This window comes from Strongylocentrotus purpuratus, unplaced genomic scaffold, assembly GCF_000002235.5.
Source record: "Strongylocentrotus purpuratus isolate Spur 01 unplaced genomic scaffold, Spur_5.0 spur5_scaffold_11, whole genome shotgun sequence".
In the NCBI taxonomy this organism is placed as follows: Eukaryota; Metazoa; Echinodermata; class Echinoidea; order Camarodonta; family Strongylocentrotidae; genus Strongylocentrotus; species Strongylocentrotus purpuratus.
The window spans coordinates 20,242,250-20,255,653 of record NW_022145596.1 but is presented as its reverse complement, the minus strand read 5'-3'; the positions used below and the strand labels follow the sequence as shown (position 1 = coordinate 20,255,653).

General features: G+C 37.8%; 1 protein-coding gene across 1 annotated transcript in view; it reads right to left on the bottom strand.

The window, feature by feature from the left end:
• Nucleotides 1-6,500: 6,500 nt before the first annotated feature.
• LOC593782 (gamma-aminobutyric acid receptor subunit beta-1) overlaps nt 6,501-13,404 on the bottom strand; it is a 32,656-nt gene continuing 25,752 nt past the window's right edge. The window contains exon 9 of the mRNA XM_030980872.1: nt 6,501-7,021. Within this exon, the coding sequence (XP_030836732.1) occupies nt 6,620-7,021 (402 nt within the window). The 3' untranslated portion in view covers nt 6,501-6,619. The remainder of the gene's footprint in view (nt 7,022-13,404) is intronic.

Below are 13,404 nucleotides of genomic sequence, written 5' to 3'. Positions count from 1 at the left end.
GATAGAAATCAAAACACGCCAAGTAATTATCTATCAGGTGGATTAGATGATTTGCGTTGTGATCGCTTCAAACCTTTTATCTTGTTTTCAGAACGTCAGCGAGAGGATGACTATACATTTCCCACAGATACTCTCCACAAACAGCTGTTAAAATCTTCCTCGCCAAGTTTAGTATACTGTTAAAAGAGGGGGGAGGTATGTAGCGCACTTATTCGGAAACCGCAAAGCGAAATTCAGAAATGATGCATTGATTTTGTAAAAGGTGAGAAAAGGGATCAAATGCAGGAGGTAAACCTCGTCGTTGGGTCGAGCGCTCTGATGTGCTATACATAATTGTCGAGACGATACACTGTGTCACATTAGTGCAGCTCCTCAAAATATTGCTTTATTAGAAACAACAACAACAACAAAAATCAACAACAAAAATCTATGGGTGTCATGAAACAAATAAACGAGCATTATCTTACGAGCAGATGACTTGTATGGCTTCAAATAATTAACGATTGGATCATTAACCGCGTAATGAAGTATTGAGGAGAGATTGAATACGAATGCGTAAAAAATTGAATCCAAGCACCGATCGAAAATAATTCGAAAATGTCCTCATGAAATGCGATCAAGCACGCATTTCTTTCAGACCTGGCAAAAAAGGATTGAAATATGTTATCAGCAGATCCACGAGTTACATCGTATGGTGATAATCAGATCTAAGCAGGCGCGATGGAAATGTTTCGTTTCCCTTTCTTCGATCCTCATGCCTTGCAAGTGAATTATTCCAGTCACTTACTCTCATATTCGATCTTCATCACCTCCTCATCTTCTCTTCCTCTCTCTCTCTCTTTCTCTCTCCCTCTCTATTCCTCTCTCTCTCTCGCTCTCTCACGTTGATGGTGATAGAGGCGATGTGAAACGAACCGTGAATGATGAGCTGCGCTTTACCGAGCCTCGATATCTCTCGCCCGCCGCGTCTCACCCGGGGAATATTCTCCGGCAAATCACGCTCTTCTGCCGGAAAAAAACTTTTGCAATGACTTGAGTTGATGACAAGGGTTTGCATACAATCATGTATCAGAACTCTTTTGGTGCGTCCATTTTGGTCGGGGGCCATGGGGTCGGTGATCAATTATGCAGACTTGGTTACTTTTGAATCCCCCAATGAAGAATAAAAGAAGTGTAAAGAAATAGAAAGTTACAGAAAGAAAGAGAGAGAAAGAGATAGAGAGAGAGAGAGAGAGAGAGAATTAGAGGTAGGTGAAGTACACGAAGATAAAAAGATGGGGAAGATAAAGTGAGTGCAGTTGTTTTATATTGATCATGCTAACCCTTTTGATAAACACACCATTCGTTTTTTTGTTACAGTCATACAATATAATATTGTTCTCCCTATATTTCTAAATAATATTTCTCTATCTACTTTTTTCTAAATCCAGCCCATTATAAACGCTTTCTCTTGATCCCTTTAACCCAAGAAACACACAATACGCATTAAGAAATCAACTCTCTATCTCTATCTCTCTCTCTCTCTCTCTCTCTCTCTCTATCTCTTTCTCTCTCTCTCTCTCTCTCTCTCTCTTTTCTTTCTGTTTCTGTCTCTCTCTGTGTTTGTCTCTCTAACTTTCTTTCTATCTCTATTCATCTCCCTCTCTGTGTGTGTCTTTATATGTTTGTTTGTCTCTCTGTTTGTCTCTCTCTCCCTCTCTCTCCCTCTCTCTCCCCCCCCCCCCCATCTGTCCACTTTTTTCTCCAGTTTTCTTTCTATTTTTTCCTCTCCTTTCATTGTGTCGTATATTCTCATCCTTCGTTACTCAGTTTAATAATGACTCACAGATTACATCAATATCAAACTTTATGGGAAAGCCTGCCAAACCGACCAAGCCGGCTTTTATTCGAATTGTATCTTTTGAACAATCTTGAACAATCTTGTTATATAAATGCCATCTAATAAAGGTTTTGAACATCAAAATAATTTCAGTTTTTAAACTCATTCTTGATTTTAAAAATATTAAATGAAAATATTCTTAATATTGCATAATTTCAATCTCAATCGTCAATGTTCACACCTAAATATATACTGACGGTGTATAGAACATTTGCATAATATTAAATTCTAAATGGTTTGATCCGTAACCTGCATAGGGCTTTGCTTTTATGCCTCACGACCGGACCGATTCCATAGGTTGAAAAAACCAGAGATAAACGAAAAAAGGCAGATGCTTTGGAAAAACCTAATGGCAAATCGTCCCAATAAAAATAATCTATTTGAATCTCTCTACCTCCTACAAAAACAAACACAAAACTATTGTTCTTTATTAAAATTTTCACATGAAATTTGTGTCGTGTATCTAGTGTCTGACAAAGCTAGAATGGCTACCACGCCCATTTCCCTCTTTTTTATTATGCCTTTCTGAGCATTCCTTTCCTTCTCAATGCAATAACTTTCACCTGCCTAAGTTATTCAAACCATCCCGCCTCGCGGGATCGTGGCGTCTCGCCACTCCCATTACGTAATCATTAAAAGGATCCGCATATACAACATTTTCCTGCTATACATTGTACCACAGGAAAATACAATTATCTTCTGTTGAACGTTCCCTTTTTGTCTAACCCCAAAGCTATTTCATTCAATATTTTGCCTATGAGACTTATTTGCTCGTTACAACATTTATATATATCTTTAGACCTAAAGTGTAATGCCATCCATTCCAACATTCATGCTTTCGATCATAATTATATTCTCTTTTATTTAAAGTTGGTATAAAAAATTTATTAGGGCATTAGTGACAGATACTTAAAATAATATTAAGTAAAAACCATGAGAAGAAAATATCAGAATATTGTGATATTTGGAATATACGTAAATCATACATTTAATATCGTAGCTTATCAAATTCAGCTTTATATCGTTGTTTTTCTCTTCAAAATGACACCCATATAATAAAAACACAAGAAATCCCATTTGATATATGAAAATTGGTACTTGTTTTTACAATATACCTTGTATATAATCGTTGAAAAAGACTATTATTTCGTGTATGCTGCCCTCTTGAAGTACGTCGTCGTCATCTAATCGTTCAATGCACTGCTAAAAAAATACAATTAACACCTAAGATATTTACTAGGAAATACCTAAACCAAGTAAAATATAGAATGCAACGTGTTTCATTAGTAAACATATAAAGTACACAGTAACATTAGTAAACAGTAACATATCACTTCAACCGACGCGACATATAATTTTTGAAAAACGTTTATTGATGTCATCGCCATAATTCTATTTAATACTATAAGGCCTATCATACAGGAGAGAGAGGGGTGAGAGAAGGAAACCAAGGAGCAAAATAGACAGAAAGAGAGACAGACAGACAAACAGATACAGGCAGAGAGAGAGAGAGAGAAAGGCGGATGGGAGAGAGAGAGAGAGAGAGAGAGAGAGAGAGAGAGAGAGGGGGGGGCAAACTAGGCTATTGCATTCCCCAATCAAATATAATTTGTAGTGTGACTTTATGCAACTTTGATTGTTTCTTTTTATAAACATGTAAGTATTTATCAATGTTTTGCGTTTAAAAGTGATTTGTTTTTGTATTACTGAATCAGTTATTGTTATTGTTATAAAATAATAATTCATAATAATTACTTTTACAGGGGGGCTTACACCCTACAAGCTCTGCTCTTTAGTCGGCCGTCCTTCCCTTTCAATTTCATGTTTTTTTTTAATGTATTGTATTGTGCAAATCGATCTATATGTATATAAATATGTAAATATGTTAAAATGTACCATCCTTGTAAATATAAACGATTGGAAGAGGAAAAATAAATGAATTGAATTGAATTGAATTGAACAGAGACAGGCAGAGAGAGAGAGAGAGAGAGAGAGACATAAAAAGAGAGAGGGAGGAAGGTAAACAGAGAGAAAGAAAGCGGGGGAGGGCGCACAGTCATGATAGACAAAATGAAATGAGGAGACAGAAAAGAAATGGGAATGAAAACCGGCAAAAATATGAGCATGAAGTTTATGTAGCAAAAATGTACCCGTCTGAGTATACAATGTATATCAAGATATTACTTTATAAATCATTATCAGTAAATTATTTCCGCCTTAACTGATTGCACCTTGGAAGCGATATCATGATTTTATACAAAAAATATTTTGGCACATTAGCTGAGATCAATTATTACATACATGTAAATCAAATTAATTGAAAGCTAATCAAACGGCTTAATTACTTGAAAGTGCTAAACTATATTGTGAATGAAAGCGACTCCGTAGATTTACTCTTTAAAACGTGTTGATCAGTCATTAAATAAACATTTAATTTCAAGAAGAACACAATCAATACGGTCGTAGAGACTGAAAAGAAAATAAACTAAGACAATGCCAATAATCTAATTAGCCTTGCGCACTACCTTACGAAAATGCGAAATTTCATAGAGACGTATAATGTAAATAGGCAATACAATAAAATATTGAAGTTGACTCGAATTTAAAGACCGTCAGTACTAGTTTGGCTAGGAGGGATTAGACCACATAGCGAGGTCACTGACAGGTGGCTATCTCATCAACTCAGCTCTCAAATAAGAAATAGAGGATCATGCGGGACCAACCGGCACCGATTGGGGAAGTTTTCTATATAGAGGGGGCAAGTAGCTACAAGTAGGACAGTGGGGCTTTAATTCCTGAGAATATGTGTGACCGTTTTGTAAGTGTGTTTTTTTTATGAGATAAATTCAATAAAAAGAGACTATAGTAATTTTCATTATTGTATCACAGAAAATCCAATGAAGTCATAAATTCATTAGCCCCAATGCGCACTCTACGGCAGGAAAAGGTTATACTCAACTTCATTCTTTCTTTTCCCTGTAGGAAAGTTTGACGTAAGTACATGTCTTACATCAAATAAGCTTGGTTTGATTCCAAAATGAAAAGGCCCTCTGTTTGAATGCCACACTGGAACCCATTTGTCCGATTGAGATCTATCACGGTCCAAAAGTATATTTCCCCATGCGTACATGTCTGGGGAAGCGACAATCTATGAGCAATAACTAATTTAGTATCGAGTGTGATTTATTTAATTACTTTTGTAGACTTGATTTTATGTTCACCTGCACAATTCTAGTATACATTAAGGTTATGATTCAATTCTTTTCAACTCTTAACCCTAAAAAGGCCGGGCTATTTGAGGATCTCGGCCGCGAAGCGGCCGATCGCCGCGAAAATTTGCACGCATGTCAAGTGAAGTGTATAGAATAATATGATAATTTCAATTTTTTGAAAAATTCACTCATTTGCATGTTTATAGTAATTTATGCAAATAAAGTCATAAAAATCACATTTTTACCCATAAATCATATATTATTCATATTTAAGCATTCCTTTCCACTACATATACACATTAGACCATTCTGAATAATAATACGACAAAAAATTTGGAAGAACCAGCTTATTCCTTATGTTATCCCTTGTTTTGATAATTTCTTATGTATTTCATTGTTTTTTAAACTTATGTATTTCATTGTTTTTGTTGTTTTATTTCATTTCTTACTACAATTCAACTATTTTGACTCCAAAAACAACCACCTAAACTTCAAACAAGACCTAATAACCCATGTTTGATCTGTTTTTAGGAAAAATGACTTTTCAATAGGTTTTGTACACAAATCACGAAAATGAGCGGTTTTCGGGCTGACATGCAAAGACAAAAGATCACGTGACCTTTTAACTGTAGGTCCGATTTTCAAAAAAATTCTTTTAAAAGTTGCGCAAGACTCGAAAGAAAAAAGTCAGCGAGCGGCGGGGCGCCATCCATATGCGTTCCCGAGCAATCGGAAAAATCGTGAAGGTGGAGGGGGCATAATGCCCCCCCCCCCCCGGCCTTATTAGGGTTAATGAATATCACAGGTTTGCAGTTAATACAGGAATGATACCAATACCAAATGATATAAATTTAAAAGATATAATTAATTCATAAAATGGTCATTGAACTAGGTGTGTTAAAATTCAGCCTCCCCCCCCCCCCCCTCCTCCTCCGAACACATTTTTAGTGCAGGTCGCAAAAGCCCTTACTTTTGACTATATATATATGCGAACTATACCAATATAATGATTAAATATCAAGCATATTGTGTGTCGAAATATTATCAAAAAGAACATCGCAATCAATTAACTACTTCAGTTGACCTACACACAACAAGCCTAACTTTTTAAGTAGGTTAACTTTTCATTTCCTTATGTCATGTTTTACAGACCTTTATTTCATGTTATTAATTACTATGATTCAGGATTATTTTCTTTCATACAAATATAACCTTAAGAAATGACAATGTTTGTAACAATGTGTTATTTTGCATGGAATATATGAATAAAAGCAACCAACCAATCAATTCTGACAATCTGATTTTGCCCCGTTAGAAAACAATCAAACTATCAATAGACACATACTATAAGTGTCGCATTGTATATAATTATTAATAAGCGCGTCAAAACCCTTACATGTAGTAAGTATTGGAATAACGATAAATATACTTCTAAGCACATCGTAATTCATATATGCAATGAAATCGATATTGAAACACGCAGGTAGAAGTGTCAGTACAAAAGGTTCTTCCCCGGGACCGACCAGCGTTACGTTTCTTTGTTCATCAGATCTTCGAGGGTGATGTTATCGAAGACGAGATAGACGAGCCAGTAGACGAGGTTGAGGCTGAAGAACGTCAGAGGGAAGGCGACCCGCGCTACCTTGTCGACGGAGTACGGGTTGAACCCGAAGACGCACACCTTCTCCCTGATCGACTGCGCGTACGAGCACAGTGTCTCCTGCATACAGTCCGGTTCTTCCGTCTCCACCTTCCCCTCGAGAAACCCGCAGTCGGCGTCGCCGGCCTTGCGCATGGCGTCCAACTGAAGGCTGCGGTTGATGTCCTGCGATGTCGGAGGTCGACGGTGATCTCGGCTGCTCGACGTCGACGTCCGACCGTTCTGTTCGGATCGTGACTTTGAGGTTCCTTCATCGTCTATCGCGATCGCCTATTGCGTCGTCGAAAAGAGAGAGAGAGAAAGAGAGATTGAATAAGAGAGAAAGGAATATATTATAAAGAGAGAGAAAGAACAATATTGAGTTTTAACAATAGATTTGAAGAACACTGGGACAGAGAAGGCTTTAAACGTCGGGATTTAAAAAAATAACCTACTTTCAACAATTATTTGTCCCGAATTCTATACACGGTTTCATTGTTTTCTTTTCATTCATCAATAATTCATGTATTTGTCTTTTTTTTCTTAATTATTAAATTAATCAATGCAAATATTTATTTATTAATGTATATTATACAAATAACGCACGTCCCAGGGTGCAATAGCGGTGAATGCAGTACGCGCGAGGTTTCTTTAGATTGGTGCCGCTCTGTGCAACGAGCCGCTTGCGGCGAGTTGACAGTGCGAACCATCTGAAGAAACCGAGCGTACACTGCATTTACGTTTCGCACAATTCGTCGCACGGCTGGCAGAAGGGCGTTAGCTCGAATTTCAGGTCAAAAATCGATTTTTGATATTTCATGTCATTTAATAGAGTTTTCAAAGCTCTTTCAAATGATGTGATCGAGATGGCATAAAACGAAGTAAATGATTACGTAATCGACAATAGTAAAAGGGCGTTAGCACAAACTGTCAGATATCGCGCTAAGCAGAAGGGCGTAAGCCCTCTACGCCCTTTGCATATTAGGCGCGAGCGTAAATTTTGATCAAAGCAGAAGGGCGTTATCGCGAAGCTGACGTCTGCTAGGCCTGTGGTAAGCAAAATAACTGCTTCTTCTTTTAAATAACGTGTTGTAAATGTCAAATTATCTGGAAGATTTGATATATTTGGTCACACTGATTACATTATGATTAGGATCGTTAGAATATTTTGATTTTATCGGGTAAAAATGCGATGTATAATGATGATAATTAATACGTTGCCCCATGTATTGATTTATATGGTATCACGGGCAAGTAGAGTCATTACGCATTATCATTGACTCTCTGTGCTGGGGTGGATGTTGAGTGGCATTGACTCTATGCTTTGCTGGAGTGGGTTGCAATGGAAGCGCTCCCTTGAAGTTGAAGGCCTCCAAATATGAAGTAGATCTAGGTCTAGCAACTAGCATCAAGCCCCAAGTCAAGGGTGATTTTCGAAAGTGCGTTCCACGCAGTTACTAGCTGTCCCGAGGGAAAACGTCAGTTCCGGTAGAGTTGGGTGCGGGATGTGATGTTGTTTGTGTGAGGTTGTTCAGTTAGATCAAGATACATGTACAGTATGTAGGAGTAGTCGTCAATCTATAGATATATGTGCCGTGATAATCATTTCACTGTTTTTTTCGCTCATGGAAAGACGAGACAAGACAACAATTTGTAAAGACAGTGGTACGGATTGAAATTTGAAAGCATGCTTAGCGTAGATCTACAAAATTAGTTAAATAAATGCCAGATTGTTAGTAGTATACCGTATTCAGGTATTATTATACCAATTGCAACAGTGCAAGCAGATTCTAGACTCTAGAGGTCTAATACTTTTTATTGTTCAAATTAAATTTGCAAAAATGATAGTAGTCTACAGATATGAAAGGAGAATGGTTTGAATTTTGATACCTTTGTCTTTTAGTGGCTTTGTTCAAATTTAATCAAGGGCAATCTCAAATGATAGTTGCATGTCTAGAACTTGCGTTTCTACTTTCCGCTACAAGTATTGGGGACGGTCAATTGTAAAGTAGCTTGTAAGTTGGATTAGATCTACTTTCAGTCAAAATTAATGTAACCCTTTTGTTTCCCTCACTTTGTCAGGATTTGCACAGGTAGGCTGCAGCATGGAGCAAACAACAGAATTGCTGGTTCAGTGGAAAAAAGATGGCTCTAAAAACCGTGGTAGTGTATGGAGATATATTCAATGTCCCTGTATTCCAATAAAAGGGACAAAAGTCTTCATGTCTTGGAAAGGCAGGAGATGGGAGGGAGTTGTCCTGTCAGTAGATGATGAGTCTGAGGAAAGTGATGATGACAGCATACCAGATCAACCAAGGCTTGACGTTTGAGATGTCGGTGTCGGTGTCAGAATGACAGGTAATGTATGATACTATTGATGAAACAGTGTTGGCCTACATACTATTCTGTTTGGTTTGATAACAATATGACAGCAATCATTGAACTGAAATGCTATACAGTATCCAGGGGTGTCTCCAAAGGGGGGGGGGGGGACGCGACACCCCCCCCCCCCCCCCATCTGTCAGGATATTGTCGGTAAAATTGCGCTGCCCTCGTGAAAAAAGAGAAAAGTGGGAGGGGAAAAAAGTGAGGGAAAGAAAAGAAAAACAAGAAGAGGAAAAGAGAGGAAAGAAAGGGAAAAAATAAAAGAAAGAAAGAGAAAAAAGAAAAAGAGGGAGGAGAGGAAAAAAGAGAAAAGAAGGAGAAGACAGAAACAAACAAAAAAGGGGGAAACAAAAGAAACGCGGGTGAAAGAGAGGAGAGAGAGGGGAGGTAAGAGCCTGAGAGAGGAGGAGTGGGAGTAAAAGAGAGAGGGGGTTGTTGGGTGGAGTCGTCTCGTCGAGGGAGCAAGAAAGACACAAGTAAATATGTTACTGTGTCGGGTCAGCTGTGTCGGTATTCTTGCTCGATCCTCGTGTACTATATCAATGCAGAAGTTTGAAGTCGGTGAGGTTTATATTGTCGGTCGGCTACAAGTTTTTTTCCCTGACTTTTTATCCGCTGCGATGACTTCGAGAGTGACTACGACTACAAAACTTGTATTTTCTAGAAGTTTCACTTTCCTATAATATCAGCTAAAGAAATCAGAGGTTTAAAATTTTTGGGGAAACTAAATTCAAACAAGGATAAAGAGTCAGCAATAGTACAACGAATCGTCTTCCTTTCTCTATATTTTGATGAAACGCCAAAAATTCTGCGCTTTGCGCGAGAGGGAAAACTTAATTTAGACGAGTAGAGAACGGTAGAACGAATCGTCCTCTTTATCTAATAATTTAAAGAAACATCTAGGCTTCCGCGATTTGCGCGGGAGGGGGGACAACCGAATTTAGAAAAGGATTAAGAGTCGAGAATAGTACAACGAATCGTCTGCTTTTCTCATAATTTAAGGAAACGTCAAAACTTCCGCGCGAAAGCGCAGGAGGAGGGAAACTGATTTCAGACAAATTAGGGTTAAGAGTCGTGAACGGTACAACAAATTATCTGCTTTATTTAATAATGTAAAGCCCCACTGTCCTACCTGTAGCTACTTGCTCCCTCTTTATAGAAAACTTCCCCAATCGGTGCATGTTGGTCCCCCATGATCCTCTTTTTCTTATGTTAGTTGAGAGTTAATGAAATAGCCACCTCTCAGTGACCTCGCTGTGTGGTCTAATCCCTTCTGGCCCAGTAGTATTGACGGTCTTTAAGGAAATGTCAAAGCTTCCGCGCTTCGCGCGAGAGTGGGAAACTGAATTCAGACAAATAGAGCTTATTAAGAGTCGAAAACGGTACAACTAATCGTCTGTTTTCTCAAATAATTTAAGGGAACGTCTAAGCTTCCGCACTTCGCGCGAGAGGGGAAAACTGAATTCAGATAAGGATTAAGAGTCGCAAACGCCGGGTACAGCAAATCGTATGCTTTCTCTATTAATTTAAGGAACTGTCAAAGCTTTCGCGCTTCGCGTTAAAGGAGGAAACTGAATTCAGACAATTAGGGCTTATTAAGAGTAAAAAACGCCCAACTATTCGTCTTCTTTCTCTAATAATTTAATGAAACTTCGAAACTACCAAGCTTCACGCGAGCGGGGGAAACTTCATTCAAACAAGGATTAAGAGTCGAGCATATCAACGAATCATCTACTTTCTCTAATAATTAAATGAAACATCAAAACTTTGGCGCTTCACGCGGGAGGGGGAGAACTGAATTCAGATAAGGATTAAGAGTCGAGAACAGTACACCGAATCGTCTGCTTTTCTCATCATTTAATGAAACGTCAAAGCTTCCGCGGAAGGTGGAGAAACTGAATTCAGACACGGATTAACAGTCGAGGATGGTACAATAAATTGTCATATTTTCTTAATAATTTAAGGAAACGTCTAAGCTTTCTAAGGCGTATCACCCACCCCCAATTAAAAATGATACGCTTGCCCACTACCGCCCCTCCCTAAAAAGTGCTACGGTGTGTCTGCGTGCTCCCAAATCCGTACGGAGGCGGTACTCACCACGTACCGATACCCAAATTTTGCACACGTTTTTGCACGTAGACAGCACGCACTTGCAAGTACGGCGGGATGTGACCACCGAATTAGTTGACGAAATAATTCTTATATTTATGTCGTCGAGGAAAATGACCATTTGCGCATACACAAGTACTATAGATGGTTCATATAAAAAACAATTTAGATTTTGACCCCAGGTTTATAGGGTTAAATTTGTAGATATTGGGACATTTAATTTTGTCGGTAATTGGTGGCTAGTTTTGTCGGTAATCGTTGGCCTCTACACCCCCCCCCCCCCCCCCCCCCCCCCCACTGAAGAAGGTCTAGCGACGCCCCTGACAGTATCATGATTTCTAAATGAATATTTCTGAATTATTTTCATTGTAGACCATGGACCTCTACCAGATCAACCAAGGCTTGACGTTGGAGATGTCGGGTCACAATGACAGGTAATGTATGATACTATTGATGAAACAGTGTTGGCCTACATACTATTCTGTTTGGTTTGATAACAATATGACAGCAATCATTGAACTGAAATGCTATACAGTATCATGATTTCTAAATGAATATTTCTGAACAATTTTCATTGTACATCATGGACCTCTACCAGATCAACCGAGTGTCGGTAGGCTTTATGATGGAGATGTAAAGCAATGAAAAGTAATGTCACAAAGAAACATTGTTGGCTTACATACTTTCCAAAATTATTTGATGATCATTGTTAGCTTTTATTCATATGCAGTAAGTGTCATTTTTAAAAAAAGTTTTCATCAAATTTTCAATTTAGTAAAGTTAAATATATCGTCAGTGGGGTGACAAAACCTTGTATCTCAATTTGTGTACCTAATGGCCTACGACACCACCTGATAAATCCATGGAAAGCCTTCTCTGTTTTTTTACAAATTCCACACAAACACCCTTAAACTAAACCTCGTAACTTTAACCCCCTTTGAAGCTGCACTGACAAAACCTCGTAACATAAGATACGTAATCCCTTTTTCTCGTAACTCACACACGGCCTAACAGTACCGAAGTTAGTGTATTCAAATCCTCGTAACTTATTCAACCAAATCCTCGTAACTCATTCAGAATTTAAGTAAGAACTCGTATCTCAATTTGAATAAAAACTAAAAACTTGTATCTCAATGTAGATAAACGCAAAAACCTTGTAACTCACTTTTAAATATAAAAACTATTATTTTACTGTATTTCAACAATGACATTACAAATTGTATAAATATTCCAGTTTTGAAAAAGAAAAGACGGTGTCACAGCACTAAATTTGTTGAGACAGGAAAGTTTTTTTTCGCTCTCCTGAAAATTCATGATTTTTGAGATACAAGGTTTTGTCACCCCACCGATGATATTAGTTATTTAGGCCTATTTATAAACCAGACTGAGATAGTTGATGAAGTGATATTCAAGTTTTTCTTTGTTTTCTATATTTTTGTAACCTTCTCTTTTTATTCATAGACATGCCTCATTGAAGTTCAAATGTGTCAACATTTCATATGTTTACATGAAGTGTTTAGTACATGCTCCCAGTGTCTTGTTTCCCTGTGTGAACACCACTTCAAAGAGGACGACCCATGTGCAAACCACAATAACTATGCTGTAAGTTAAACTAGCGTTATGTTGATTTCACTAAAAATGCCTTATAAATTATCGTAAAGCCTTTATACAGTATTGATATGGTCAAAAAGAAGTTATAAATCCATGATAATTGTTACATTATTCCTTAAGCTGTTTCTGCTAGTTTGCTTGCATTTTTTGAAGATGTTGCAATAGTTACAAGTATCTGCCCCCCCCCCCCCTGATAATTGTTTAAAATCACAAAAACAATAAAACCGTTAACTTTAAAGTCATTGCTGCCATGACAATTTCAGGATATGTTCAAATATATTTAAGTTTTGACTGCGGCAAAGCTGAAAGATGAAGGTATCATGCTAACTATATTACAAAATATTACAGTGCTCTCTTTATAATATTATTCCTGGCTTTACATATTTTTACTACCATAGCATCTACTTCAAATTCCGGAGAGGTTTTCAGAAGATCATCCAGCGATCGACACAGTTCTGGAATTGATGACGGTTGTTCCCTTAGCAATCGAAGTGCTGGAGACAGTTGACATAGTTTCAAGTTATCCAAGCAGACAGTGAAGGTAGTACTGAAAAATATTAATGTCTCAA